This window comes from Chenopodium quinoa, unplaced genomic scaffold (assembly GCF_001683475.1).
Source record: "Chenopodium quinoa cultivar QQ74 unplaced genomic scaffold, ASM168347v1, whole genome shotgun sequence".
NCBI lineage: Eukaryota > Viridiplantae > Streptophyta > Magnoliopsida > Caryophyllales > Amaranthaceae > Chenopodium > Chenopodium quinoa.
Genome location: NW_018743074.1, coordinates 1,186,063 through 1,212,484, shown reverse-complemented (window position 1 = coordinate 1,212,484; position 26,422 = coordinate 1,186,063). Strand labels below are relative to the sequence as shown.

At 36.3% G+C, this 26,422-nt stretch overlaps 3 protein-coding genes across 5 annotated transcripts; 1 reads left to right on the top strand and 2 right to left on the bottom strand.

Moving 5' to 3' along the window:
- The first annotated feature begins 1,133 nt into the window (after window positions 1-1,133).
- Window positions 1,134-4,821, top strand: LOC110731613 (FT-interacting protein 1-like). Its single transcript, XM_021911485.1, has one exon. It carries the CDS (start codon window positions 1,501-1,503, stop codon window positions 4,618-4,620), a length of 3,120 nt encoding a protein of 1,039 aa, XP_021767177.1. The 5' UTR covers window positions 1,134-1,500; the 3' UTR covers window positions 4,621-4,821.
- A 56-nt stretch (window positions 4,822-4,877) lies between these two features.
- On the bottom strand, window positions 4,878-12,055 carry LOC110731614 (threonylcarbamoyladenosine tRNA methylthiotransferase-like). Of its 2 annotated transcripts, none has more exons than XM_021911486.1 (11): window positions 11,753-12,055; window positions 11,599-11,637; window positions 9,357-9,448; window positions 8,964-9,213; window positions 8,720-8,839; window positions 8,562-8,637; window positions 8,213-8,421; window positions 7,900-8,008; window positions 7,368-7,460; window positions 5,898-6,058; window positions 4,878-5,571 (listed from the first exon to the last, which is right to left on the bottom strand). In XM_021911486.1, the coding sequence occupies exons 1-11, from the start codon at window positions 11,912-11,914 to the stop codon at window positions 5,029-5,031; spliced, it is 1,854 nt and encodes a 617-aa protein (XP_021767178.1). In that variant the 5' UTR covers window positions 11,915-12,055; the 3' UTR covers window positions 4,878-5,028. The 2 variants fall into 2 exon arrangements, with proteins under 2 accessions (XP_021767178.1, XP_021767179.1); XM_021911487.1 differs by having other exon boundaries at window positions 9,357-9,555; window positions 11,753-11,837.
- A 2,248-nt stretch (window positions 12,056-14,303) lies between these two features.
- LOC110731612 (phosphoinositide phosphatase SAC1-like) lies at window positions 14,304-25,927 on the bottom strand. Of its 2 annotated transcripts, XM_021911483.1 has the most exons (16): window positions 25,378-25,925; window positions 24,414-24,567; window positions 23,957-24,327; window positions 23,644-23,866; window positions 21,710-21,786; window positions 20,911-21,098; window positions 20,725-20,822; window positions 19,744-19,877; window positions 19,513-19,647; window positions 18,141-18,528; window positions 17,929-18,050; window positions 16,598-16,708; window positions 16,162-16,380; window positions 15,707-15,898; window positions 15,290-15,401; window positions 14,304-14,823 (listed from the first exon to the last, which is right to left on the bottom strand). In XM_021911483.1, exons 2-16 carry the CDS (start codon window positions 24,555-24,557, stop codon window positions 14,578-14,580), a joined length of 2,760 nt encoding a protein of 919 aa, XP_021767175.1. In that variant the 5' UTR covers window positions 24,558-24,567; window positions 25,378-25,925; the 3' UTR covers window positions 14,304-14,577. The 2 variants fall into 2 exon arrangements, with proteins under 2 accessions (XP_021767175.1, XP_021767176.1); XM_021911484.1 differs by lacking the exon at window positions 16,598-16,708 and having other exon boundaries at window positions 14,578-14,823; window positions 25,378-25,927.
- Window positions 25,928-26,422: the final 495 nt, after the last annotated feature.

The following is a 26,422-nucleotide window of genomic DNA, read 5'->3' as shown; positions in this document are numbered from 1 at the left end:
GTAATTACTTAGCAACTACGTTTCTATAGTATTACATCCAACTAGGATGTGCTCGATTTATCTTAATTTAAATTTATCTAAACTTATTAAAACTTGTGTGTTTTACTCTTAAGTTCAATTCGTATATTTCTTATTAACTGATTAATATGAACTATATATTATCTTTATTGTATAAACTTATTTTCAGTTTCAAGATTTATAAAAATAAGGTGAATAAAGCAATTGAATAAGAAAGTATGCTCATATACAAAAATATCTGAAATCGGCCGTGTACGTTTCTTTTACATTCAATTTTAATTTCTTCGCTTTTTTCTTAGAAGATTCAATTAAATGCTACCATAGAATAATACTATCATTTTTCTACTTTCTATTTGAAGCAACAGTGAAACACAAAATAAATGCATATTAAAATCATAAAAAAGCAAAAAGGTTGTTGGAAAAAAGTTTGAAGGGGAGCCTTCATCCAACCTGTTTTACGATAGAGCAAAATTAAAGTTTGGTTCATTTATTTAATTTTAAAATTTTATACCCTTTACATACCCTTGTTTTGTCATTAAAATTAAGCAAATTGAAATAAAACAAATCTAAATGTTGACCTTTTTGGCTAAAAGTCTTGACAAATCCACACAAATATGCATTTAGTGAATCTTCCTTCAACCAACTTTGGTCCTTTTAAAATTAACTTAATTATGTCTCTTTAATCTTCATGCTAGACCATGGATTTGTATATTCGAACCAGCATCTTGCTATTCTGAGTTTACGAATTATTCGAACTAGCATACTTTATACTAGTTAGTAAGATCTTTGATGAAAATGATACTCAAGACTGAAGTTCTAAACTCATTCATATAATGACTTGTGAAATTGCGTGATATGTAAAAGAAATAAACACTTATTACTTTGCTATACTCTACATGAAATATAAAACTATATACTAGTATAAAAAGTTGACGATATTCGACATAACCAAAAAACCTAGTGGATAGTAGATCGAGTAGAGAATTTCAAATTATACTTTTATTTAGAAACAAAGAGGAAAAATGTATTCTTTTCCACGAGTACTCAGTAGTCTAAATATTTTTACAGCGTACTCGTACTAAAGAACAATTGAACATTACACATTTACACCGTGCAATTTCTTTCCTGATTCATGAACAAGAACAAGTATTTGTAAGAATTGTAACACACAAATTCCAGCAAGTTAAAAGCTCTCTCTTTTTCCTCCACCAAACAATTAATTAATTCTCCCATTAAAATCACAACCCACTCACTCCATAATGACAAACACCACATTCTCTCTCTCTGTCAATCAAACACACCCCCCACTTTCACCAAACGACACCTAAACCTCTTCTCTTCTCTTCTTTCTCTCTCCTCTTCTTCTACTCTAATGTGTTCATGTTCCTCTCTTCTTCAACTTTCTCTCTCCTCTGTTTCTTCCACTAAACCATTCTTCTGATTTTACCTTTACAATAACTTGAAGCATTCAACCAGGACACCATGGCCAGGCTAGTGGTGGAGGTGCTAGATGCATCCGACCTCATGCCGAAAGACGGGCAAGGCTCCGCAAGTCCATATGTAGAGGTTGAGTTTGAAGAGCAAAGACACAAGACACAAACCAAGTACAAAGACTTGAACCCCGTGTGGAACGAGAAGCTCGTTTTCGAGGTTTCCGACCCACAAAACCTCGCCGACAGAACCATTGAGGTTACTGTCTATAACGATAAGAAATCCGGACACGGCCATCATAAGAACTTCTTAGGCCGTGTCCGGATTTCCGGGGTTTCCGTTGCTACGACGGAAACCCAAGCCTCTGTTCAGAGGTATCCCCTTGATAAGAGAGGGATGTTCTCTCATATCAAAGGGGATATTGCTTTAAAGATGTTCTTGGTGAATGACCCATCTTTTCAATTTTTTCCGCCTCCTAACAAGGAAGATAGGAGAGAGAATAATGAATCCGAGGTTCCGCCATTGGAAGAAATCAATCCAAATAATGTTACCTCTAATTTCGGAAATAATTATGAACAAGTGGGGGAGAGAGAATTCGGAAATGAAAACAACAACCATCATCATCATCATGATCACCATTATCAAAAGCAGAATAAAAAGCAAGAAAAAGAAAAACCTCAAGTTCGAACTTTTTACTCAGTTCCAGCTAAATCTCACAACTCTTCTCAACAGCAGCAACAACAAGCTCCGCCTTCTCAGTCTAACCACCAAACCCAGCAATCGTATCCGAAGACGGAAGTTCGGGCGGATTTCATGAAAGCCGCCCCACAGCCTGCTATGATGATGCAGGTTCCCGGGAAGAAGCCGGATTATGAGCTGGTGGAGACTCGGCCTCCCGTAGCGGCACACATGGGATACAGAAAAGGGGATACCATCGGTAGCACCTACGATCTGGTTGAGCAAATGCATTACTTGTATGCAAGTGTTGTTAAGGCGAGAGATCTTCCTGTAATGGACATTACAGGGAGTTTAGACCCTTATGTTGAAGTGAAGCTTGGGAACTATAAAGGGGTAACTAAGCATCTTGAGAAGAATCAAAATCCTGTTTGGAATCAGATTTTTGCTTTTTCTAAGGAGAGATTGCAATCCAATCTGCTGGAAGTTATTGTTAAGGATAAGGATTTTGGAAAGGATGATTTTGTAGGGAGGGTTATGTTTGATCTGACTGAAGTTCCTCTTCGAGTTCCGCCTGATTCGCCGTTGGCTCCTCAGTGGTATAAGCTTGAGGATAAGAAGGGTCAGAGAGGGAACAGAGGAGAGATTATGCTTGCAGTGTGGATGGGAACGCAGGCTGATGAGGCGTTCCCTGAAGCATGGCATTCTGATGCACATTCCATCAGTCATCATAATCTTGCACACACTAGATCAAAGGTGTACTTTTCGCCGAAGTTGTATTACTTGCGCGTGCTTGTGATTGAAGCTCAGGATTTGGTGCCATCAGACAGGGGTCGTGCGCCTGTGACTCAGGTGAGAGTTCAGCTTGGGAACCAGATGAGGGCAACAAGGCCTTCGCCGATGCAGACATTGAATCCGATTTGGAATGATGAGCTGATGTTTGTGGCTTCAGAGCCGTTCGACGAATTTTTGATCTTGACAGTGGAGGATAAAGTTGGGCCTGGAAGGGATGAGATCCTAGGGAAGATGATCATCCCGGTTAGGGAGCTTCCGCATAGGTTGGAAACAGCTAAGCCTCCTGATCCGCGGTGGTTCAACCTCTTAAGGCATTCACACGGCGATGAGGATGGGGAGAAGAAGGAGAAGATGAAGTTTGCTAGCAAAATTCACTTGCGGCTCTGCTTGGAAGCAGGGTACCATGTGTTGGATGAGTCCACCCACTTTAGCAGTGATCTCCAGCCCTCGTCGAAGCATCTGAGGAAGGCTCCTATTGGAATTTTAGAGCTTGGGATACTGAGTGCTAAGAATCTCTTACCCATGAAAGGGAAAGAGGGGAGACTTACTGATCCTTACTGTGTTGCCAAGTATGGTAACAAATGGATTCGAACACGAACCCTTCTTGACACTCTTGCTCCTAAGTGGAACGAGCAGTACACATGGGAGGTCTTTGATCCCTGCACTGTGATCACTGTCGGAGTGTTTGACAATAATCATGTCAGTGGGAATGATGCAAAGGAGCAGAGGATAGGAAAGGTTAGAATCAGGCTATCAACACTAGAAACTGATCGGATATACTCACATTTTTACCCTTTACTAGTGCTTACTCCTGGAGGATTGAAGAAGCATGGTGAGCTTCAGTTAGCAGTGAGATTTACCTGCACAGCTTGGGTGAACATGGTTGCACAATATGGAAGACCACTTCTGCCCAAAATGCATTATGCACAGCCGATTCCTGTCAAACACATAGATTGGTTGAGGCACCAAGCTATGCAAATGGTGGCTGCCCGGTTAGCTCGAGCAGAACCACCCCTACGGCGAGAGGTTGTAGAATACATGCTTGATGTGGACATCCATATGTTCAGCCTGAGAAGAAGCAAGGCAAATTTCTTCAGAATCATGTCAGTATTATCAGGAATCTCAGCTGTTTGCAGATGGTTTAACGACGTTTGCACATGGAGAAACCCTATTACAACATGTCTTGTTCACATCCTGTTCTTGATATTGGTCTGTTACCCGGAACTCATACTGCCCACTATCTTCCTTTACTTGTTTGTGATAGGAGTATGGAACTACCGCTTTAGGCCCAGGACTCCACCCCATATGGATGCTCGGATTTCACATGCAGAGCATGTCCACCCTGATGAGCTTGATGAGGAGTTTGATACATTCCCAACATCCCGACCCAACGAAATAGTTAGGATGCGGTATGACCGTCTTCGGAGTGTGGCCGGTCGTGTTCAGGCTGTGGTTGGTGATCTAGCAACCCAAGGAGAGAGAGCTCAAGCATTGCTGAGCTGGAGGGATCCAAGGGCAACTGCAATATTCATCTTCTTGTCTTTGGTATGTGCAGTTTTTCTGTATGTGACTCCCTTCCAGGTGATTGCAGTGCTGGTGGGGCTATTCATGTTACGGCATCCACGGTTTAGGTCCAAGATGCCTTCAGTGCCAGTCAACTTCTTCAAGAGATTGCCTGCAAAATCTGACATGCTTCTATAACACAGCTCAAGTTGGGTCAATAAGTTTTCCAAGGTTCAGTTCATGGAGAAGGAACTCACTTCTCCAAGAATCGCTTCGCTTATTTCCTTTTATATTCTTGTAATGTAAAGACCCTAGCGATTCTTTTCTTTCTGTTATTATTCCATATTTTGTACAATTTTAGTCATAAATTGATGAATAACGTCAAATTTTGACAATCAATGAGTAAATGTGGCAAGATAATCCAAATGCAACTAGATATGCCAATAGCAGTCAAGTAAGCCAAAAATGCCAATATATTAGTCCACTTTGAGTGGAATATTCTGAAACATCAAATGCTAGAAAAATGAGTTGCCAATACAACGTAGCAAAATTCGTGTCACTATGTCCTGTGACAGCCACTCTAGTTCGCAAAATAAATAAAATGTGTTAACTAGACATCAACTTCCTTGACCAAAGTTGAGAAAGACAAGCTACAGCAATTAAAAAACTTAGAAAAATACCGGCAACAAGAGATTTATCAACAATATTCCACTGCACTGTGTTTGCTCTTGCCTTAATGGACTCCTCCTTCAGAGTAGGTTCCTGTAAAACTGTATTCTCGGAGCTCTTAAGTACAAGGCTGTTCCGCTTCTTCAGTCTGTCAAAATTTTGATCATCTTCTCCCTGCTTGCCATTGTTGGGAATCGCAGCCACTTCTGAAGTATCAGCACACTGCACTGCACTACAGCATGAATCTGGATCTTTAGAGCACGCACAAGGTTCATCGTTAACATCACATGGAGAAACTTTACTGCAACTCAATTCATCCTTATTTAAAGTTCTGTCTTGAGCATTGTAACTGAGAACCTCGATCACTTCACCGAAAACTGACCATCTTCCAACAGAAGTGATCCTTACGGTAGCTGAAGCACCCAGAAGGCTTTCTGGAGCATTGACCAATACTTGTATGTATCCTTTGGTGTGCCCCACCTGATAAAGGCAAGTCCCAAGTCATAAAATGAAGCAACTATATGATCACCATGGTAAACATTAAGCAATTACCAGATATAAAAGGGAAAATAAGCTAAATGCCTCATTTTCCTAGTGAGAAATATACAAGAATAAAGCTCTATATCATTAAAACCCAAACCCAATTTGGTAAAAAAATAAATAAAATAAATGGACAACTAGCAGCTATGACGCAAGAAAGTCATGGGTCAAACTTAAATGCAGCTTCAAGGTATCCCAGACTCCCTGTCAGAAAAGCAATAGAGGTATAGAACAAAAGAAAAACAACAATCTTGCTGCCATATTACCAAGTGAGTTCCATCCGCAGCTACATCAGTTATCCATATTCTCTCAATCAGCCCTTCCATTCCATTATATGGAGTGAAAGATTCAAATACAGCAGTTAATTCACGACTCCGCTTCTTTACTATAGCACTTGGAACTTTCTTCATCCTCGCAGCAGGAGTACCTAAATTAAGAATAACACATCAAAACCCCAAAATTTATGTGATATGAGTCCAGAACTTAGTTCAAATTTCACATTATAAGGAGTATCCTGAGTTGGAGGTTCCACGATTTCAAATTATCACATATCTCAGTTCAATTCTCCAAATAAATAATATGACTCTCCAAATGATATTTTCTTTATTACTATGAATAAAATAAAATGATTTATGTCTACAAAATACCCTACTCACTAGTCTCAGAACTATTAACTACAAGGTATGTCCTATATGGATTGAGATGACAGCTTATGATCACTTGGAGACGTGAAGTGGGAGAAATAAGTTGTGATCCAAATTCTTTGAAAACTTGATTCAGTGGATCCATAATGGTCTTGGTCAGCACCACCACTCTCAATCTACTTAGAAAGAGATTATTTAGGACTTACCCACACATAACCTTAGAAATATAGCTTTTGATTTTGGAGTTCTGAGATCCTAACTCCAATCATCTGCAAACTTGGTATTGACCATTCTCAAGCCTGTATATTAGATTAGGAGTCTTACTTATTTATTTGGCTTTTATATTAGCTTTTGATTTTGGTGTTCTGTGATCCCATCTAACCTTCTAAGGTTCATTGTTAAGTTAAGTGAAATATAACTAATTAATCTAAAACCCAGTTTAAATTTCCATGTGCATGAAGCTTATTTATCTTGGTTGTTATTCTATATTCTCATATTTATTGCTGTGTTAGTGTGTAACTTTGGTTACCACAACATTTTTTAAAAGAATCCACAATAATTGTGAGACTTGAAGACCTACCCAGCATTAGATGCAATCTCTCATTTTGAGGTTGTAAGTGCTTCAAGCACTTCCCTTTTCCATTGTGTTTCAGTGTCTCTACCTACACCCCAAAACACAAGCTCAAAGTATTCTCTCAGCATCATCCACCGCTAATTCACCCAGATTAGACCCAAGTGTGCATCAAAGTAATTTCAGTGTTGCTAATCCAAACTGCCCCCAAATTATCCAGATTAAAAGTATGGCCAGCCTTCTTTTAACCTCACAGTTGATAAATTAGGACAATCTACCATACAGCATTAGCTTTACCCTAAGATTTCGAACATTTATGGACTAAGCCCTACTTTCTCATACTTAGCCAAATCATGAAGATTCATGTATGAAGGGGCTTGAGTCTCATGGCAAACTCACATGCTTTAGTGGTCTTATTTAGCACATGCACAATAGCATGGTGAGACTTGAGAGACACTATATATTGACGGCAAGTTTTAAGACTTTAAGCTATAACTACACAGCAATCAAGATTAGCATACCAGGTCGAGGATAAAATTGTGAAATATGAACTTGAGCAAGCTTATAGTCCTTGATAAGCTGAACAGTCTGAGCAAAATCATCATCAGTTTCACCTGTAGAACATAAAGGACCGATTTTAAGGTAAAGAAAGTACCAATTGGTTTAAATGGCAATTAGCAAAAAGGACTCATCCGATTATATGATCAAGAATTTCATCACACCAAGCCGTGAAATGGATGTGTGCCTAAGTTCCAGATATACTGCATGCCCTGAAAGGCTGAGATACCAAACGCTATACTTCGTAATACACACAAGTATCACAAATAGTCTAGACTTTTCCTTCCCCTGACCTCTACCCCACATAAAGTAAAAATGATACATCTTCAGTCCCCATACATGAACACTAAAATATTAAACGCAATTTAATTTTATAGAATATGATAATGTTATCAAAGACAGAGACTTTAGTACAACTCCTTCCCCCCCCCCCCCCCCTCTCTTGAAATAATAAGGTTAAAAAAAGGGTTAGGTTAGAAAAAATCCCATAGTTACCAGGAAAACCACATATAATATCAGTTGCAATCTGCATCCCAGGGACCAGTTTGGTCAATGTATCCACCACAGTTCTGAACTCTTCTACAGTGTATTCTCGATTCATAGCCTGAAACAATGTCATAACGACATTATAAAAAATAAAAAATAAAAAAAAAAAAAAAATCCCAGCATCCAGCATAATAGAGCACACAAAACTCAGAGCATAAGACCTTTGCTATTATATTCTGTTATAGATAAATTTACAAGAATAAAAAGGAAAATTTGACACAACTTAGAGAATAATAGCCTAACAAGAAATACGTTCACATACAGTTAAGACCGCATTGCTCCCAGATTGAACAGGAACGTGAAGAAAGGAGTACACAGAAGGATGACACAATACTTCAGCTATTTCTTTCAGGTGTTCAAGAATATAAGGTGGATTAGTCATCCCGACACGAAGCATTGTACTTCCAGTGGAGTGGAGCTCCGCAATCATCGCGTTCAAAAGAATAGGAAGATTAACTCCAATGTCACGGCCTGAAAAGTTCCAATGTTATAATTTTAGCACAAAATGAAGTTGTAGAACCTTAGAGGCTTAGGAATTGAAAGTTGTACAGATACTTGAGCAATCTATTTCAAGACTAAGAGAGATTCAAGAAAAAGATATCAATATGTACCATATGCTCCAGTATCTTCACTGCTTAACCATATCTCCCTAACTCCCTCAGCTATGACAGTTTTTACACGCTGAACCTGAAGCATTGCAGAATGTCAGACCTCAGGACATTACCAACGTCAAACCAAGCAGCTATCTCAAAAAGTCCAAGGCACTTACAAGGCTGTCCACCGTATAGCTTCCTAAATGACCACGTGCATGCTTCGTCTTGCAATAAGTACAAGCACCTAAACAACCGACATTAATAGGAAGAATCTCAACAAATTTGTTCTTCCTCACCTGTATAAAGCATTGTAGCAAACCATCTTCAGTTGCTAAAAGGGTAGTATTTCTCATCAGCTCAACTTATGTTGTTTGGTAATGACACAACTGTGAGAGCTGCAGAAAACAATGATAAAATTACCTTTGGGAGATCAAGAGCAGGCAATGTTTTCCTATTTAAAAGCCGCACCTCATGGCCTTTCAAGGTCTCTTCAACAACTTCCACAACACGATCAATTTGTTGCACACCAACTATACTAACTCCTTCAAGCTCCTTTATGTTCCGGCTTCCTTGTGGCACACACCCTGCCACAACCAAAGGTTTTTTCGCACCCTTACCTTTTGAAATTATAGTATCCATGGCAGATTGACTAGGTGATTTAACAGTGCACCTGAAATTAATCCAAAATCACAATATGTAATCTGAATGATAAGTATATACCATCAATATTCAAGTATCTCTGTTTTTTTTAATCAACAAAAGGAGTCTTTAGTAATCTAAACTATATCAAAAAGAGTAAGAAGGTATCCTCACGTATTAATCAGCCACAAGTCGGCTTCCTCAGGATTGTCGGTTAAGGTATACCCATAGGCTGACAGCTGACCGGCCATGTACTCACTGTCACTCTGATACATCAAGATATGTCCATAAGCAATTGTAAGTTGCAGAAACTACATTAGCAAGTTCCAGTAGCTCAAGGTTATCAGTCTTTAAGCATGATGAAACCTGTACCCTGTTAAAAGTAAAAACAGTAACTCCATACTAAGAACACATACTCCTACTCATTTGATCAGGCACAAAACTTCAAGTGCAAGACATCCTCACACATGAAGAAAAAATGAAGGGGAGTTTAGGAAAAATAAAAAATGTTCAGCTCTCCCTATACACCACTTTGTCGTCTTTAACTGCAAAAAGGATGGCACTTCATGTTGTCTGAAGATATCCGAAGCTGTCATACATCCACTTTCACTACAAATATTATAAGCAAAAGGTTCCCTTTTTTCTTGACAACAGTTCTTTCCTAATGTCATGAATGGCTACTCCAAACAATAACTTAAGCTGGAGAATGGCTGGAGTGTTGCGCAGATCTAAGATGGGAGACAGTTTGGGCAATGGACATGTAGTCACTTGATCCCTGAATGTAATTTAATAAAGAATGACTATGGTACTTTCCATTAGAGCTCAATTTTAGGTGTCATAGTCATCACTCGTCAGATAAAGGCCTTAAACTTATTGTCTGGATGCCTTGGAGGCTACAAACTTAATATTCACAATAGTCCCTAAACATCCAATGCTTGAGTATTGGCCCTTTTTCAAACTCAGTAGGGTGCGTTAATTTCATTCTGGAAGGAGTGAAGGACTATAAGAAAATAAAGGATCTCTTGGATTATAGGCTTCCTCATAATTTTTCAGGATTTAAAGGCACCCTATGGGTCAGAACTTCAGTTACAGAAATCCTTGTGACAAGGAAGTAGAAGGATTCACCTTGAGATAATTCAGATACTCTTCCATTGTTAATAAGAGGATTGAGGGAGTATCTCTTCATTTTTTTTCACCTTAAAAATCTTTAATCTGAACTTGCCCAAAACTTACTTTGATTCTGTAATGAATTTGGTATCCTTGTTTGAAATTAATTTTCATAATACTTGTTTTGGGTAAGGCAAAATGAACAAACCCGTAGACATAAACACCTCCAAATCATAAACCATTCACTATTCAGAATTTTCCTACATTTCCCTCAAGGTTAAAGCCCTTACCTAGGTTAAGGATTAGAATAGAAAATGATAGTATCTATTTTAGGTAAGAAGGCACTATAAATTTCATATTCCCCTAGCAAGGGCAAGTCCATACGTGTTTCACTCCAAAAATAATTGTTTGATATAGGTAATGAATTTTGGTTCACCTAGACACTGTTATTGAACAAACAGTCAGGATTTGGTTTTGAGATATACATGGAGAAGATGTTGCCCCTATGCTTTTATAACATTTATTTTGTCCTTTACTGTCAAATATGTGTCTATACATGTATATTTCTAAGCATGCATAAAAAGGACTTTTGGGAGAATTCGATAACTCCTACATACAGATATATCATATATGGTCATTTTATTACATCCATAATTATATATTACTGCACTAGTTTAATTCTTCTCTTATATGAAAAACCACTTTAGAAACCTGAAAGCACTAAAAAGTTCTGAGAAAGAAATTTCACTCATTAATATCTCAATCTCCTGCATATCCAATTAGGAACACTTCCACATTCCCACCAGCATAGGACTTCAACTCACAAACAAATCAACTGAACCATATATGCCACCGCCCCCCCCCCCCCCCACACCCAACAAAGTTAAGGACTAATCAAACTATGCAACACTTCCTGCTAATAGCCAATAAATCATCACTGCTACACCCAAATCCAAAGACATGAAAGGTTACATTCAAGAAAGTTTGGCTATATTTTATCAATGAAATCCCTTTTTTTCTTGTAAAGAAAGTTGATAACAACTACATTCATCTAACCCTCAACATTATCGAAACAAAGTAGATTGAACATCCATAGGAGCTCCAAAAGTAATACCGACATACTCTAAGCACCTATATACAGCATAAACAAGGTTCACTAACAACAAAGCTGAAATTAATAGCAGACTAAACCATATTAGCAAGCAACAATACTTCCAACAGCTACAGGTTCCTAATAATCAAAGAAACACTCAAATCACCATGACATAGAAACAAAGCAGAAATTGAGAATTTCACTATTATTACTGACCTGATTATGAGAACATCCAAAAGTTTTGATATAAATTATCTGCAAAAAAGACATGGAATTTACATTAATGAATGTAAACAAAAACAAACTCAAAAATAATGAAGATAATAATAAAAATTACAACAAAAAAACATAGTGGGAGAGAAAAAGAGACCTGGGTTCCAGGAATTTTAATGGACTGAAGTGGGTCTTGAAGAAAAGATGATTTAGATTTGATGGGTTTTTTCTTAGGGTTTAACCCAACAGAAGAAAGGGGCAATCGAAACCCAGGAGCAACGCCTCCTTCTCCGACCAATAAATCTTCGATGTCTTCCATTTATCGATGCAACGGAGGCGAGTCGAGGAGAGAGAAAGAGAGCAGAGGTTTTGGTGCTTCAATGGAAGTTTTGTTGTTGAGCGCTGTTTGGTTTTACTGGACCAAACTTAATTAATAATTGCAGGATTCCACTTCCACTTTTGTTTATTCTTTCACCATTATTTTTTTTCAAATAAATAAATTATAAAAAAAAAAAAAAAAAAAAAAGCTTTTCAATATTACTCTATCCATTTTTATTTAAGTGCTCTAGTGCGACTTTGACACAATTCATATGGATCAGTAGTTGTTAGGAGCCGGTTATTAATTATTATGACCATATAATTAAAGTTTAGTAATTCTTAATGATTTCATTTGATATATTGTAAGATAAATCATAATTAATAGACCATATAATATTATGATTTATCTTTTTCTCTAGTGCGAGTGATGAGAATCGATCCCCAAGATTTCTTGAAATCGAGAAGAGAACTTTAACCACTTGAATTATTTCTTACTCTCTTCTCTCTAGATTATTTACATGGCATGTTATATTGTCATAGGTCTAGATTGAAAAAATATAAAAGTAGACTATATTTGTGAAATTGGAACATATTCTAGCAGTATTGAGGGAAAAGTGCTCTCAAACTATACAAGGTATACTATTGGCATTTGGGCCATTTTCATATTGTATTGATTAATGAGTACCAAGTCGGTCCATTATCAGTATTGCTCCGATGAGAGATTTCGTGGACCAACAGGACCGTAAGCTAATACAACTCTAGTCTTCTCATTTGTTGATAGCCTCTTACTCCATGGCTCGATGCAACTTCATTTGTGTTGGACAAATATAGAATATTTGATGATCACTAACTTTTGATGATAGAATTAATTCAAACAAAATTTGCAATGAAAAATTAGAAATATAACATTCAAGTACTCCGTATTACCGATATTTCATACTACGTTTTAAATAAGAAAGTTGAAATAAACCTCATTCAAACACTATCAACTTGATAATTACTTTAGGGTGGAGGGAGTCTTACAATATTACATTTATAGTGCGTCATATATTATGAGGCAAGGAGAATGGATGACGCTTGTCAAAAAAAGGAGAATGGATGACGACATTATTTTATTCATCATATATCATATGGATTGAAATACTCCATACATATAATACTAGTTATATGTCATTGGTCGAGTTTTGTGTCTCTAGATGGTCAGATATGCTCAAGGAGTAGTAATACCTGCAATAAATATAAGAGCAACTTTGTTAATTGATATTGACAACATCTAATTCAGTTCAAACGAAGATAGTTTAACGAATTAGAAAAATGAAAAGAGAGGAGAGAAAAACTTTACTTCCACATTTGAAATTTACGAGGGACAGGAAGACCACACCGTTGTACAACCCTAATAGCATAATTGACATCAATAAGAGGTGCAATTTTGGGAGTAATCTCTCTACACACACACTCAACATGAGTAACCCTTAACCTTTGGCAACAAAAAGCACTTGGTGGAACCCTAAACACCACTGGCTTACATGCCTTTATCAAAATATCCTTTTCTAATGAGCATTGTGCAGGGGTTACGGCCCCTACTTGCTTAACATTATAATTAACAATTAACCCAACTAACTAATCCTATTATTAACAAAATTAAGTTTCTTTTTGTGGAATCTTTTCTCTTGATCATCCCCATCTTAAAAGAAATTATGGTTTTTCTTTTTTGGTTTGATATAATGAAAGAAACTCTCGTTGATCTTGTTTGTGCCCTGAGAATGTATTATTTATAGAATTATAGAGGTTCCCTTCGAGAAAAAAAGTTTATATAGAGGTTGATACAATAGTTTCTTGGCACGGTCATGTCATTTTCATTGAAATTTAATTGAGCATAACCGTAGTGCGTTTTGGATTGCAATCAATTACTTGTACTATTTTTGTCCCTTAAAATTTTCCCATTTTTTTTTAATCGTCCCTAAAAGATTGTCCTATACTTGTCCATGATTAGTATCACTCCGTTAAAACGTATGTAAAACATAAGATAAAGTAAAATATAGTTTGGTAGCAATCAATTGAGAACGAAGGAAGTACTTTCTTTGTCAACAAACTATACACGATTGCACGCCTTGTTATGAAATAAGGCTTGATTTCCAATTTTTTGACCACATGCACCGCTTGACACAGGGGCCGATTTTATCATAATGATCCAAGTTCGTTGTCCCTTTTATATGTTCGCATTGGCACTCGAACAAATTGAGTTTAGTGGAGTATTGGGTTTTCAGTCAACCAAGTAAACGATTACTTTATTACACCGAAGTTTTAAAGATACTAATAATCAAAATTGTTAAAATTCTACAGATATTGTTGAAGTCTTATATACAAGAGGTGTAGATTGAAGGATGAAGTGAGGTAAAAAAATAGAGATCAAAATATGCCTTTTGATTACAATTACAAATTATCAACTCAGTTACTACAATGACAGAACTATACAGCTTAATTACTTCCCAAAAAAAAAAAAATTACCTACACTTTCCAATTTTCATTCAGTGACCGACTGAAGTCACTAAAGATCTTTGAGATGAAAAAAATAAAATAAAATACAATATTGATATTTACAAGGAGAAGAAAAATGGAACAAAATCCCGTCATCTTCAAAAAAAACTGACGCCTCTTCAATCTTCAGATTCTGTACAATTTTTCTTCTCCAATTATCCATCTTGTTAATTGGCTAGGGTCTCCAGCCAGAGATCTACACATAGCGGAAATGCCAAGATCAGCAGCAACTTGGTCATACTCCCTTAAGGCAGCCTCCATTTCAGCTTCGATGGCAGCAACATCAACATTCTCAATCATGCTTCCATGTAAGACATCAGCATAATGCTGCTCCATCTCCAGATCATTTTCAAAGGGTTCCATGCCAGGACCCTGCAGACAACAGAGAGTTGTCATTATTGACAGATGTCCAAATAGTTTGAACTCTAGTAAGGAACATTTCACTATATAACCACACAGGTAAATACAAATCATTGGGCATACACTCCACCCGCATGCGAAGTTATAGTGCTCTAAATCTTAAGACTTGTAATTTAACCTCCTGTATGAAAAATTTGGCTAGAAGCAACTAGTTTTATGTTTTAAAGTATCTCCAGATTAATAAATCAGCTAATGCTAAGTTGCAAGAAAAGGAAGCCGAAGTCATTCTTATACATCCTTGTACTATCATGCAATCTTTTCAAACATAGTTATAAGAAACAAATAATATTTTCTGATGAAAATTTTATAACAGCTTATCCAGATAGATATTACTGAGTCTATGACATAACAAAGGAGAAGTTAAAGACTGATGGTGTTTCAGCATGAGAAAAATCTGTAAATCATAGTTATATGGTACCTCACAGAGCTGGGCATAGTGCTTGTATATATCGCTGTTTTCATCAAGATCACCAAGCAAAGTTCCACCATACCAGCCATTGTTTTCATCCATAGATGACATCGCAAGATACCTAAGCAAAGAGAAAGGGAAAAAGTCTTTTGTTAGCAAGACTGCAAGATAGTAACAATCAGCTGTAAAGGCCATACTTTTTTCTGTAAAAAAGCACTACTTGCTTCCATCTAAGGCCATATTATGTTATCCAGATCAACAAGTGTGTGTAGCCAATGATGCTCATAGTTCATGAATAATTTTAGCCAGCGTGTGCATGTCAATTGTCAAAAATATATGTGTAGATTTGACAGTCAATAATAATACCTATTTGTCAATCCTATCAAAAATTGAATCGACCTAGAAGCACACAAAAACATTACAAACCTTTGGAAGATACTCTCTTCATTGCAATCATCTACTTGAGAAAGCATATTGAGATCACAGATACCATTAGACATGCTGTCATTTTCTGAGACACCATTTGTGTTTGTGCTTGAGGCCACCTTTGGAGTAGAACCATTTTGTTCATCTTTCCTTAAGCCAAAAATCCAGTTTGGGCTCTTGAGTTGTATCTCTCTGCACAAAAGGTATAAATTCAGTTCAGGAATCAGACATGCATAGGAACAACGAAGCAGCTAATGCATTAATTGCATAAGATCAACTTTTGTTCTCCCAAAAAGAATATTTTACAAATTGAACGTGCATCATCATCTGAGGACACAGAAAGAGTGGCGAAGTTTGAATTCAAGAAGATTTATCTTTTCCGCCAGAAGGCAAAACATAACATCTTCAGCAAATTGCTTTCTCACAATGAAGAACATAAAATGTAGAAAGCTTACATTGCATCAGGTGCCACTCCAGAAGTTCCTGCAATACCAGCAGGCTTTTGACCTGGTTCACAACAGAGCCTCACATCTTTTATCAAACTGCATGTCCTCTCAATGAGTTTATCAAAAGAGGTCAGTTTGATCCTTGAGAAGTCTTCTCTACAAGCAGGCACAGGTTCCAAAGAAGCCTTTTGTCCTAAGGGAATGGCATCAGTTGGAGGATTGCTGAAGCTGCAAAAAGCACATCAAGATCATACTGGTTAAAGGCATTTCTCAATCAGAGAAATACAATACAGCAGGTAATCCAAGTATAATAAAAAAAAATTATAGCCCAAACAAAAGCAAGCATACACAAGTTAATAAGCATAACTACTTCAATATTCTGCAGCCGATTCAAGAGATTAATTTCAGGGAAAGGAGGAAAACGGATGAAAAGGTGACATGTTACCACTTATCTGAGATGATATCATCTCCAACACCTACAACATGAAGATAATAATCAGAATCCAGCTCCCAAAGAGCAGGCTTTCCTTCTTTTGGTCTGAAGTAACCCAAGAATCTGATGGTCAAAATGTAAAAGATATAACAAGTTAGAATTCAACCATTTAGCTAACTGTCTTGGAAAGGCAGAGTGATATTATTTAGCTACAACACTCCCGCATATAAAGAAATAAAAAGGAAAAAAGAAAAAAGAGGAATCAATTCCTCGACCAACTAAGAATCATAAGCAGATAATCTAGTGTACCAAAACTAAGGCCTTGCTCTTATTAACTTATGAACAAATGTTTCAAGCCTTATAAGTAAGGATTGGGCTAAGTTCTAATAAGAGCTAGTATACTCAATTCCCAGCTAAAGATAACTTCAAATAAAATCAAATTTGTTGTACATGATAAAGTCAGGTTTTTCAGGTGAAAATTACAGGCCCTAAGGCATCAAATTTCCAGACTGCAAGAGAGGATAATGAGGGGGAAAGAGAAATAGAGTACAGATATACCAACAAAATCAAGGCAATTCATGAAATTTTCTTTCTGCCAGTCATGTTCATCCTCTTCCTCGCACATTGAAGTTCATGACTGTGTTTGAAAATGTGTGCCTAGGCGCAAAGCGTTAGGGGTCATGCACTTTTGTGGTCTAGGCGAGGAAATTTGATGAGGCGCACCAAGGTGCAGCTTAAGGTGCATTGAGGCACACAACAGTTTTTTCAGATAATTTTATATTATTTATTATATGTGCCTCATTGAGGCACGTCTTAGGCACAGGGAACTCGGAAACACCTTGGTGCACCTTGAGCCTTTTATACATTGGTTCATAACAAGAATGTGATGAAAATATAGTGAGGATATGAAATGAAAAACAGCAAGTTATGAACTCTCAATCTATCAGGGTGGGTGGCTTAGGCTAGTCAAAGGAAGTATTCGAAACCAATTCATGTGGAAATCAAGGGCAATGTTACTCGATTCTTCAGTTCATCTCAAGTACCCAAAATTATGTACACTTTGATACACAGCAGTCCAACATGAGTAGGAACATGCTGTCACTTTCATATTGGACCAAATTATGCAAAGTTTTCACAAAATAGCTGAGTCGGACACTTGGACACATACCGGTGTCCAACACAAGTACCCGACTTATACAAAGGATGAATCAGCAACCAGTCCCAACTCCCAAGCCACCAACTCTGATAAAATGTCACGCATGGCAGTAAAAGTATCCCCACAATTGTGTAAAAAAAAAAAAAAAAAAAAAAAAAGTAGTCTAATGTTGAGAAAGAGAGATTACAGATTTATTGCATCCTGCTTTTCTCCATCAGTATAAGCATTGCTGTAATATCTCTTAATAGACTTCAGAAACTCCCGCGATTGAGTTGTAGCCTTCCATTTCCCCTGCTTATCTGGAAACACCTAAAATCACAAAATTTCGTTTTAACCATGAGAGGGAAAAGGATCTATGATTATAAGAAGACCAATGAACCGAGTACAAAAGATGCATACTGTATTGTGAGCAGCAGAACCACCATATTGCTGTGCAAGAGCATCACCCATACTCCAGTACATGTCCATGAGCGCTGTAGCAATGCTACTATCTGGATCCACTTTTGACTCAACTGACATTTGCATCGCCTGGAGCTGACGACCCAATGCTTCTAAACCATAAGCATATTGGGCTACATTTGTGCGGTCTAAACAGTCAATGCAGTTAGTCCGAAGGACTCCACTCTGATAACGTGGTTCAATACCATTATATAAATCTTTCTTGACAAGCTTGCCAGCATCAGAATCTCGCTCTCTATTTGAAGAAGTAATCAATTCATTGGTGCTTGCACTTCTTGCAAGGGATCCAGAATTGGCTCTAAGATCATTTAAAGGAGCATCCCTAGAGCTGATAACAAATGATGGCACATGAGGATAATTCCAAATTACTAGAAAGGATGTGCAGGGATTTTATAACAGAGGCTTAGTGATATTAGTAATTGTATGCTGTGTTAAAAGAAATAAACTGCATTCCGACGACTTCATTTTGTCTTTTGGGGGGAGGGGGGATACATTCCCTCTTCTCAAAACAAAGACAAAAGGATACATTTAACAAGAATCCTGAACAGGAAACATAAATCCAAACATCAGGTTCATTTACACTCAAAAGCTTTAAAACAATTATCCACATTTAATAACATGGAAACCTGTCCGACCTATCAACGGATCAACCTAGCATGGACCTTGATTCACCACTCAATCACCTTTAATCTTGATGCTCCGTATTTAATTGGCAGTTTGGCACAAATCATTACAGCCCCCATTTTTCTAATTATGCGAAAGCATTAATTTAAAACCAAATTCCTGTCTTAGAATAAGTCCAGTTCAATTAATTTAAGTAAATATTTGCTTGTGTCATAATTGATCAGATGAGACCATACCAAATCAGACCATATCTCTTTGTTTGCATGCACTTGTCACTAGATATCTTTAATTCCATGATTTTAAAAAAAATATGAAAAAACATGCTCTGAAAGTAGACATTAATATGAATCTAAAGACATCTCAATAGAGAATATAATTTGTTTATTAACGATCAATCTAGAGAAAATGTTTAGTCAAATCGGAAAATTAAGATCACATCATAGCCTAAATACAACACTAAAGACTTTTATAACCAAACCCTTTAGCTAACTAGCAGGTGTTTGTAATTAAATAATACGGAATCCATGCTACACAATCATTAACGTATTTTCGTAGATATTTTTAGACCAGATTCTACATAAGCAACAGTAAACGGTAATTGCACAAAGGTAAGACTGTAACAGCAAAGCAATCAAGTCCTCACACCCACAGAATGCCTTCGTAGATGCTGAACAGATAGAGTATGTACCTTAGAGTACCAGTTCTGCTTAATGGAGTAGCTCTTTTTTTCACAACAGGTGCTTTTCCACTGAAGTAAAATCCAGTCCTATCAAGTGTTTGACTGGCTACACTAGCTAAAACTCCCAAAACATTAGCAGTCTTCCTGTTTGGCACCGTAAAAAAGATAGAACAGTGAGCCATCAGCAGGACTGATTTTCTTTAACTTTTCTTTCTTTTTACACAAACATGTCATTCTTACGTCTTTGCAAATTTATGGAAGTCCCAGTGAATAAAAGTAAGATACTTTTCTTCAGAAAAAATCTCATTTAGATATGTAACTGCATTTGCAAACTCACGTCGAAGCATCATTTCTCTGGGTCTTTTCTCAACAGTCTGCAACGTAAAACTTATGTGAGCTTCAAGAAAGAAAGAATTTCTCAGCTGAGCAGCAATATGGCAAAATCTACAGGAAAGGCAGGAGGGAAAATCCTAGAAGATGGAAGTCTTGTTTGTCATAAATGTACAAGCAGGAAAAATGAAAATTAACAATGCGAGCCAGCTAACTGTAAGCCCTAAAATACAATACACATCACAAAGGATGTGCTCTATAAAATCATCAGTAAAGCAATGTAAGGGAATAGTTAGGGTTGTCAAGCAGAAAAGAGGACAAGGGGAGGGAAATTAGTGAGATGAGGAACTGCGGAAGGTGTAGCATAGTGGTGAAGTAATTAAAGAATGATACAAGGGTAAATGCCACTGTTGTGATCAGCAACTTTATGCTTTTCCAAGCACTCCCTCTTTGCTCTGGCTAATTACCCAAGTTGGTTTTACTCCTCAATTTAACTATTCAGAGGTGGCATCTGTGAGGTACATAGCTGCAAACATGACAGTTGAACTATCATCCATAAATTCTACATGATGATTGATGATGGCATGGCAAAGGCCACACCGCCACAGATAGTTCCCCCCTTGGCACTTGCCTATGAAAAATTGATAATCTTGTTGTTTGAAATGCTCTAGAAAGGATGGGATACTACATTAAACAGTAATTCCTTAGTGATTACAGTAAATCGCCTCCAGCTTGTGCATCCACTACACCCTTATAATATCAGTCTAACTTTTTCATAACCCTCACTATATAATTGCATAGAGGTCCAAAAAGAAAAGGTCCAACAGACCATCACTTAGGATACTTGTTGAAGAATGAAGAGAAGGAATTTATATTGACGCTATAAGAAACCTTAATTAGGTTAAGCACGATTATAGGATTTCCATATCTCTCAACAAGGTCTTCAAAATGCAATCTGGTCGCCTCATAAGTAGGATCATATCTCTGCACTGAGATCAAAGAGAGATGAGCTAGGCATTGTTATGCAAAAAAAAAAAACACCAATAAGTTATATAACAAGCACGACAAAGGCTTTACAAATTATATCTGGCTTTGGACTGAATCTTGAAGCCTCTTGGGACCAGAAAAGAGGAATAGAACCCCGCATCTGCACAACAGAACTCATTTTCCCCTTACATGAACCAGCATCTTCATCAAGCACAATTTGTTCTGTTTCAACATCATTTGCTACCCTTCCCCTATCATTTACTCCCCTTTTTAAGTACCTATAAAAAAATATATGTATCAGGATAGCTCACATGAATCTCATAATTCTCAAGATCTTAATGAGAAACAGAAATTCAGATAAAAGTGGAAACACATAGGTAGTTAAGAACTCCCACTTCAGATACTCATTTAAAAAGTTCTTTTGTTTTCTTCCATGATATCTTTCTATTATACTGAAGGAGAAAATGCAATAGATAATCACAAATGCATGAGACCTGTGATTAAGTAGCAGCAACCTGTAATAGACATGCTCACATTTGCACATGCATTACCCTCCCTACACAGCCCTGCCCAAGCAAAAACACATGCAAGCAAACACTGTCTCAGCCACCTTCTTGCACACAATTCCCACAAGTAAAACAAAGCATAAAGCTTATGTAGATCAAATTTCAGCTTCAATCACTGAAACAGGACAAAGTTCACATGGATTTGCACACAGCAGTAAATGCAAACAAAACAAAATGGAACCAGACAGCATAACACTACCCAAAAATGGATTTTTGGTTTATCTCAATAAAAAGATCAATTTGAACTGATTATAATCGGAGAAAGAAAAGAATCAGGTAGTGTATAACATCATAAAGTTAAGCAAAATGCAATTAGAGTATACCTAGTCCCTGCAAAATGACGAGACCGTCTAGACACCAAAGCAATACTGAAATCACGTCCAAAAATTGACATCCTCATCTGCCAAGAAAGGTTCTTATAAAGATCAGGTGCATATAGCATGACGAGATATTATCTTGCGGGTAGGCAATAGAGATGATAAGTAAACTATCAAAAATCTAACAACCACTCAACTAAATTACTACATTCAACAAATGACTACTACAAATATAGTTCTGCAAGATAGAGCATATTCATAACAGCATTTACACTAAAGAGGGAGAAAAATAAAAGCAACCAATACCAATTTCCTTATTCAAATGAAAACCACTACTTAAAATACGCAATAGATCTTAAGCCTCTTTGTTAATAATAAGTAAAGTCTCTTTGTCAAAAATAAGTTGACATGAAACCAAACCTTGCATAAGAACAGAATATACCATAATTCCCTCACCGGTTATAATGTCATTTCCTAGACCACTGAATAACTAAGGGCACGTTTGGTATGACTGTATGAGCTTTTGAAGGGCGGTAAACGGATTCAATAAAAGCAATCCATATATTGTTTGGTTTGTGGGATGAAGTAACAGTTAACATTCCTTGGGGGTAGCCTTTTTTACAGTTGTACCCATACTAAACCCATTCCAACCCTGCTGCAAGTCATTAATACATTGTTACCCTCCTCCATTCCTTATTCCAGATATCATGGCTCTTCAATTGCAATCTCCCTCCTCCTTCCCCTTTCCTCTCCTCTTCAATCTCTCACTCAAATAAATCGATAAAGTCAATCAATTTGTTCTTTGATCTCAGATGTAGAAAACTCTTCAAACTAATGGAAAATTTCCGGGTCCAATTTTAACAAGCTACCATGAGAGATAATAAAAATGAAACAGTTCTATATAGAACACAACCTCAATTGTAAAAGACTAATTTGTATTAAAGATTTATTGTTCTTGAATTTGAAGTTTGACCCCAAAAAATGCAAGTACTAGAACAATATTTCCAATATGAAGGTTTGTTGATCCCACTGACCTTACATTCATATTTTTGGGATTAGACTTCGACTTTCTTCTCATTCAATAATTTTTTTTTTCTGGTTATACAGATGTTAGTTGTGCTCTCAAGATTGATGACATCTGGGTAAAATTTTGTATTGATAATAATTTTCAGTACATCTTACTGTTAATTTAGATAATCCATCAAATTTGGAAAAAAAATTTACAGTCACAGTAAATGATATATTTAATACAGATTTATGATAGTTTCCAGATCTTCCTATAATCACAACAATATGTGATTTCAATCCAAATATATTCGAAAAAATTGAGACAACAAATTTTGCATAATTATTATCTCAAAGTAGAAAGTGTTTATGGACAAGAAAACAATTAAAACCAAATATAAATATGTAACAGAGTAAATAAAATTAAAACAAGTATTCTGTACTCTATAAGTAATTCTACCCCATTAGCAGAACCAAACAGTCCATAGAAGCAATAGTTATTGACAGCTTTTCCCCTCTTATCTAATTCGATTTCATTCTATTTCAATATTATTGAACCAACACAGCCTAACTGCAAGTACTTGAGATATTCCAAGGTGTTTGCTACTATATCAGTCACACATCCTATAATACTGTAGTACATATGTATTATTTCCAAAAAGCCCTTATGAAAGAATTAACGGTCCAAGACCATTCCTAAAAGTATATTCCAGGCTAAAATCACAATTACTAATGTCAACAAGTCGTATATACCGAGAAGCAATTTCATCGAGGACACATTAAGAAGAGACCCTTCTCAAAAATATCTTAGCTTAAAGTCTAAATCACTACTCATCACTAGCCTTGGTGTATAATAAGATACCAACATCCCATGACACACAAATGACTTTTTTAAAAATAATGTAGAGACCCATAAGAAAGTAAGAGTTACATACTTGCTTAAAGTGCCCATGAACCAATGCAACAGTCCAAATATTATTTTTGCATCTTGTGCGAACAGCTTCAGTCAAGTATGAATTCCACACAAATCTGCTGTCATAATGAATTCCAACCGAATCCTTGAACTGCACATTTCTTTGCAAGCTTTGCATGATTGGGTATGTATAGCTGTAAAAGAAATCCTTTGTCAAGTCAACACTTGACAGAAGCTTCTTGTACCTGCAATCAAACAGTCACAGAATTGTAAACCCAACAAAGTTTCAAAGATGTAGGCATGAGAATTCAAACTCTCCAAGGCATTGAATTTACCTCAACTCTGTCTTAGAATATGCAACATCAGTCTGAACAGACGCATGAGGAATTGTAATCATCTGGCTTTCATCAATAGCATAAACAGCATGCCCACATATACACCCAATTTGCCGGCGCTTGGTGACCAAAATCAAATAATAAGACTCCATAAATTTTATACAACCAGCAACGCCATAGACCTTTGCAACAAAAGTCAAGCCTCCAGTAGCCCGATTACCCTCTGCAATCCTCTGCAACAAGTTCTTCACCTCCTGTGGTGAATACACCACTGGATCTTCACTGATGTTCAATTCTGATGGCTCGCATCGATCAATCTTCAATACTCGGAAGAATCTCTTGTTACGATCACTCCCGATAAGATAAAACCTCTGAACGAAACAAATTCAAAAACCTTAATTAACTAAAGATGAGGACTTAAGTGAATTAAAATAATCAGATGCGACAATTTCAGTACCGCTCGAGTTTCATAAAGTTTGAATTTCTCAAGCAAGTAAGAGTTTGGATCAACTTCAGAATCAACAGATGCATGAACTTGACCAGAAGATTGAGAGGAAAGTGTAGGATTGGGAATTGAATTGTTTTCCGGCTTAGTAGCCATTTGTGAACCCCTGAAATATAATCCAAAATCAGCCAAACAGAAAAAGAGAGCATAAAAGAAATGTTTGAAAACATCAAAAATAAGGGTTTGATCTTGATTTTATATTCTTACTATACATCAAAAATAACACTTAAGTAATAAATAAATTCTTCTATCTATACATGAAAATGTTTGTAAGAAAACAAATTCTCTAGATAACTAACAATTACAAAAATAAAGTGCAAGATAATCTCCCCCTCCCATCCAACTCTCATCACTAACATAGTGACATTAGGAGTGTAACCTCAAACCAGGCTCGATATCAAGCTCCGCTCCACCGATATCAAAATCTCAAAATATTGTGAAATCTCTGAGCTAAAGCTAGCCCCAATAGCCACCCCAAAAATTGACTTACGCATTGAGATAAAACAGAAACAATCCCCGAACCTAACAGAAAAAAAGGAAGTATGTGCATTAACATAACAAATCTCAGAATAACAACGATTATGTATGCTTTTCTTCAAATTGCTGACAATTCTACAGCAGAGAGCTGAATTTTAATTCCCCCAAATTGTATAATTGTCATATCGAGGAAACCCTAATTTTCGAATTACTCCATAAACAATGCAACATAAAACCCTAATCCTACAAAAGTCACTCATCTTAGCCCAAATTGACCAACAATTCTCACCAATTAACCCAATAATTTCCAGACATCAACAACAATTGAATCATAAAATTAAAGTAACAGGCAAATTACACATAATGATCAACAAATTAAAACATAAAATATAATAATTAAATCAACAAATTTTGAATTCAGAATTACAAAGAAACTGACCTTCTGAAATGACGGAGAGATCGTCTTGCGGAAGAGAAATTCGATGATCAAATCAAAATTAACAAATTGAAGCAAATGAGGATAGAGAAAATCAGCAATCAAACCAAAATGAAGAATGAATTAGTAGGAACTGGGTTCACTATTGTTGGTAGAATCATCAAGCTTGCCATTAATCAACCAGGATTTCATTTTTTTCTTCAAGTTTTATTTGTTTTTCAAAACGGTAATTTCTTTTTTTTTTTTTTTCCCCTATCTTTTTGTTTGTTTTATGGTAGGTTTTTTTAGTTGGGTGTTAAAGGGGTTGGAAACTTGGAATTTCGGGGGAAATAATATCTAACCCAATTACCATTCAAAATTTTAGTAAATCCATTAATCCAAACTTATGGATAGTCCAATTGATTGAATATGCACACAATATAATTAAATCTCTAGCACGTTTAAAAAATAAATGGATTAGTTTTATTGTATTACGTCGTTGAGTTATCCATCTTTACAGTATATAATCCTGACATATTTTGCATGTTAATTTCATACAGAGTAGACTAAATTACACATTTCTAGTAGAAATTGTGACTTTGCCATGTCTTTGAATGTGATAAAAAAAGGAAAAAATAAACTATGAGCAAGCAAATGAGTCATTGTTTCAAATTTTAATTACAATACAACAGATATCATACTTAATCCATATGTTTCATATTCTATTATGATATGCATAATTGACTAATAAATAAAACTAAGCTAATGTGGTTGATTGGTGATTTGAAATACAGTAGTTTGTAAGATCATACAGTCAATAATAGTCTTAATCACATTGACACGACAAATTAAATAGGTCTTTAAACTATTCTCCTAATTATATTTTAGAACATCATATCGAACATTAATAAGCTTAATTAATGGTATTATCGTTGTAATTATGTAGTTGTGGTTTAATCTTTTATTTTTTTGAGAAAATTGATATTACTACAAATACATTTCAAAATAATACACGTACGAGTTTTATGAGATCGAATGCTCTTAGCCACCAAGCCTACAAGATTACAAC